This window comes from Nansenia antarctica, assembly GCF_963989245.1.
Source record: "Nansenia antarctica genome assembly, chromosome: 4".
NCBI lineage: Eukaryota > Metazoa > Chordata > Actinopteri > Argentiniformes > Microstomatidae > Nansenia > Nansenia antarctica.
This window is the reverse complement of record NC_137689.1, coordinates 17,437,157-17,442,269: the sequence shown is the minus strand read 5'-3', so window position 1 is coordinate 17,442,269 and position 5,113 is coordinate 17,437,157. Positions and strand designations below refer to the sequence as shown.

At 42.1% G+C, this 5,113-nt stretch overlaps 1 protein-coding gene across 1 annotated transcript; it reads left to right on the top strand.

Moving 5' to 3' along the window:
* Positions 1-1,494: 1,494 nt before the first annotated feature.
* gpr119 (G protein-coupled receptor 119) lies at positions 1,495-2,839 on the top strand (the record flags this gene model as incomplete). Its single annotated transcript, XM_080529131.1, has 2 exons — positions 1,495-1,909; positions 2,202-2,839. The coding sequence occupies 2 exons, from the start codon at positions 1,495-1,497 to the stop codon at positions 2,837-2,839; spliced, it is 1,053 nt and encodes a 350-aa protein (XP_080385257.1).
* Positions 2,840-5,113: the final 2,274 nt, after the last annotated feature.

Genomic DNA, 5,113 nt, shown 5'->3' with positions numbered 1-5,113 from the left:
AGCCATGCGCACACACACTGTACTGACACCACATGTGACTGCACACCTCTATAAGGAACTTGGTTTTGTCACTATTTAATGGTAATAACCATGAACGATAACTTTGTTTTATGTCTGCTCTTGTCAATGGCATGTTTCCCATACATAAAACATAAGTAGCAGTGATGCTGTGTATACAGCTACAAATTACACATTGAGTGCCCGGTGAATGTAAACTTCAATGTCTCTCTTTCTCTCTCTCTCTCTCTCTCTCTCTCTCTCTCTCTCTCTCTCTCTCTCTCTCTCTCTCTCTCTCTCTCTCTCTCTCTCTCTCTATCTCTTTCTCTTTTCACTCTCTTTCCCTCTCACAGCAACTCGCTCTCTTTTTTCTCCTCTCTCTTTATACCTCTATTTGGCTCCATAGTTTGTTTAGTGTTGGATTATAAAACCTTCAAACCTTTATCAATGATGGGCCATTGAGACTCATGGATAAATACAGTACATTAGTAAGTTAACAACACATTGTGCTCAGCACGCTGGTTTGGACAGCTTTGAGTAGTAAGGATTAAGGACATACTCAAGATGAACTCTTCTTATGCTCTTTATAAGCAGTTGGCTCGTTTTCCACATTTAATTATTTTTGTTATTTATTTCTTACAAAATAATATGTTATACTGCCAGTAACCGGCAGATACAAACAAAGCGGATGGGTCCTCCCGAGGGACATGCCGCAGTAAATTATCTCCCTACCTCTCCTCATTACTAATTCTCTGACAGTGACATCTGGGCAGAGCTAAGACAAGACCAACATCACTCATCTGCAATGTCTTTATGAAGGAGAAACCAAACAGACAGCATCAAAAGCTAATGATCTCTTCTTGTTTAATGTCAGATGATGTTTATACGGCATGTAGTGTCATTACCCAGATTCTGTGGTGAATCCTTGTGGAAAATGGCCCCATCATGCCGGATGTCTGCACTAGAGACTGGACTGGGAAGACAGCCAGGCAGCAGGCTGGATAAGGGTCGGATCATCCAGAGAAACCACAGCTGCAGAGGAGCATCAAGCGAGGGGAGAGGGGAGATACTTTGCCCTCTCAGGAGTGAGGAGTGGTTGAGTACCCGCTGAGCGTTCTTAACTTTCACATAAAGAGCTTTTACTTGACAGAACTATACAGTATGGTTAGATTTTTCTTTGAAAAGGAAACTTGACAAAACAACAATTTGATAAAACATAGTGAAAAGAATAGTAAAAAGAAAAAGAAAGAAAAGAGAGAATGGAGCTGTGGATTCAAATAGCAACATACAACAGCACTCATGTACGTATATTGGTGAATATAATTTTTCCGTTTTTGGAGAAATAAATCTCACAGATACACAGGATTTATACAAAAGGACTCAATGGCAAATTACAATAAAACAGACTGGATTGGAGACCCAGGTGCCAACCCCACTGCCATGGTGCCCAGTGTGGGTCCCATACCAATGGTCTACAGCTTCTTGGGGCCAGGGATGATGGGCTGGATCCTGAGTGTGGGCTCTTCCCTCATCATCTCCACCAACCTCCTGGTGGCAGCCGCCCTCCTGCAGCTGCTCCGCAGGAAGGGCAACCAGAGTTGGTGCTTCGTTCTCAACCTGGCCCTGGCCGACACCCTGGTGGGCCTCGCCATCACAGGCATCGCTGCCGACACCTTTAACGACAACGTTACTGGGAGCACAGGAATTTCACAAAAGACCAAGTGTCTTCTGCGCATGGCGTTCATCACTTTCCCTACGGTGGCGTCCATCTTATCTATGTTCCTCATCTCCCTGGACCGCTATGTGGCCATCAAGCTTCCACTGCGCTACTCCCAGCTCACTGGGAAGAGGACAGTGGCCGGGGCCCTGATGTTTTTGTGGCTGGTGTCCCTCACTATGGGCTTCCTGCCAGGTGGGAGCTCCTTGTTCTTCCCTCTAGTGTGTCAGATGTATTCGGAACAGGGCTGGGTTCCACCTCCATTCAAACTGACTCTATTTAGAATTTGAATTCAGTGAATTAATTGAAGACTTTTCTACAAGCATTTTTCAATTCATTATTTCAATTTCAATTAACTTAATTCTAATTGGAGCCCAACCACGTATCTTAATCAACTGAATCAAATTAAATGTGAACATTCATAGGTTTTGCTGATATAGTACTGTATATGTTTCATATCTAACATTTATATTTATATTCTTCACAGGCATGGTGCGGCAGCTCCAGCAGGGGGACTACCACGGCCTCTGCACCTTCTTCTCCGTCATCCGCCCTTCGGGCATCATGGTAGTGTTCTGCACCTGCTTCTTCCCCATTCTCTCTGTGTTCATCTACTTCTACCTGGACATCTTGAAGATTGCCTGCGGCCACCAGAGGCAGATCCGCTATGCCTGGCAAGCGGGTTCACGGCTGCCCCAACGCAGCCGATACTGGGGCCAGGTCAAGGCCCTGAGGACCGTGGCTCTGCTTGTGGGCTGTTTCACCCTCTCCTGGTGCCCCTTCTTTGCGGTGTGTGTGGTGCAGGTCCTGTGTGAGGCCTGTATGCTGACCAAAGTGCTGGAGAATGATCTGTGGTTGTTGGGGCTATCCAACTCGCTCATTAACCCCTTGGTGTATGCATGCTGGCAGAGGGAGGTTCGGCTGCAGATCGGTGCACTTTTCTCCTGCTTTAAGGATAGCTTACGGAACTCTGCCCCCTCGGGTGTGTCTGAGAGGGTTCAGACGGAGTGGCCTGTGACCACTCAGACTATTCTATCTGGGGATGACCCTCTTGACCCCACCTTGCCCCAAATCAGCAACGAAGAAGCCCATGCTGTACCACTGTCTGACTCAACCTCCTTGTGAATGACTTGAACGTTTTAGAACTACTTAATGAGGCCGACCTACTGTATGGTTGACACTGACAGGTGTGCTGTTGAGAATGGCAGCTTGCCGAAATGCTGAGCACTTACACTTTTTTAGTTTTTCTTATTTAATTTATAAGTACTGTATATATTAAGAATTTTTAAGTTCAACTTTTTCTTCATGAAGTTATTGCTTTCAATTGAGTACTGGAACCTTTGTAGGTACTTTAAAGAGAAGTCTAGGTTATGTTTGTTGACAATGGCTCAAAGACACTATTCTATATTGATACTGCCAGATGACCCAAATGTAACACTTACATAGGCTTTACACAATAGAGCCAAACCAAGCTGAGATACGCCTGGAGCCTGGATAGCCTGGATACGCATCCACCATAGTTGCTTAACTAGTGCTAGAAAGGGCAATGTAACAGGGAAATATGTGAGCCATCACAGTTGACAGTCCAGGTCAGTCCTGTAGTGTGTAAAGTCTCAGTGCTTTCTCTCTCTCTGGACTGAGTGATTCACGCCATACTGCGCCCAACTGACAAAAACAGCTTGATGGGGAAAACAAGTGAGTCAGATAATGGAGGTGGAGACATCAGACTACTCTGCCTCTACCACTACATGTAATGGGAACAGATGGGTTTTATTTGCTCTTTTTGCTCTGTTTCATCCACTAACCTAATTGATATTATCTCTGCAAAGTAAGCACTTTGTCCTTCTCAACATTCCCATCAATCTAACTGTGTCAACGAAGCAGGTAGGTCTTCTTAGTTTCCAATTCCAAATTCTCATGAGAATATGACAATGAAAAATAAAATATTTTTTACAGTCTTTTATTCTCTATATTGTACCTCTATCCTAAATGTAAAACATGGTTTACACAGTAATTTAATTGTGGGAGATATGCTTTATGATTTACACAACAGGCTCATCTATCATCTATGATACTGTCATTCTTTATTGCCCCCACTCTGGATTACTTCCAAATGATTTAGTACAGTAATGCCGGAAGAGATTTGCTTCATTGTTATCAGAACTATAGTGGCAATATATTGATAAAATGCTGATATGAGGTAGATGCAGTATATTATGGTTTGAGTGGTTGATATTGCAAATAGAATAAGGTCACAGCCCTTTTAGGAACATGTAGGCTATATAGATTTGATAGGTCTGATATGTTGTGCTTGAATAATTATTAATTCATGGGAACTTTGTCATTTAGACTCTTATGCGATTGTTAGATACTGTCCATTTTACCTAACATGCAACAAGGTGCTAAAATTGCTTTTGATATGTAAATGATGATGCAATGAAAGAGACAAGGTTTTTCATGTATTTAAAAACTTGTTTTTCTATGAAAACCTAGTAGTGTCTAAAAGAGTGGATGTGCTAGATCGTTAAGATCAAATGCATAGGCTGACTTTCGCCTACAGTAGGCATCTGTAATAAACAATAAGACAGAGTTTAATTTTAGTATAATCTTGGAAACAGAACTTCAAGTCCCAGATGCTTCTGCATTGCCTGCCTGGCGTGATACGAATGTGATGCGACGGAAATCCCTTGTGCTGTTCCATCCATACGATAATAATCATCAAGTTTCGACAATAAGACTTCCGGTTTTGTTTATCCGAATTCGAAATAAAAGCGAGAGTTAATAGATCACTGTGTAAAGTGATGGGATCACAATATTTAATACGAGTTTTAATTAATTAAGTAAATATTACGACGCAGAAAGTATGTACAATTTCAAAAAAGTTATCGTGATCATTATAGTGTCGTGGAATTACATGTGCTTTTACGTGGGGCACACTTGCATAATGAACTCTACACAAAGGAAGCAAACTCATTTTCACGATCGTTCACACACAGGGCTCAGGGATCATTGGGAAGAAACATTTTGGTGCTTTCAAAACCTTGTTTCGGTAGTACAAAAAAGTTAAAAGATGGTTTGGATGATATGTTTGCTGGTGTTAAAAGAAAGTGAGATAGTCTTATTTTAGTAGAGAATAATAGTTCTCTATAGTTTGATCGGTGGGTTGGGTGGAATGGACGAGTTGGTTTGTTGGTTGGATTATGAATGGATGTGTTAGTTACATATCATGTGTGGCATTTATGGATATTTATCCATTTAGTATTTCTAAATGCTTTAAACAAGTTTTACTCAAACTGGGCTTTTATTATGATGAAATCGTCATTTACATGCGTTTAAATAGACCGGAAGTCGGTGGGCGGGGTTCCACTGTTGGAGCTCCGAGAACACAGATGCATCATT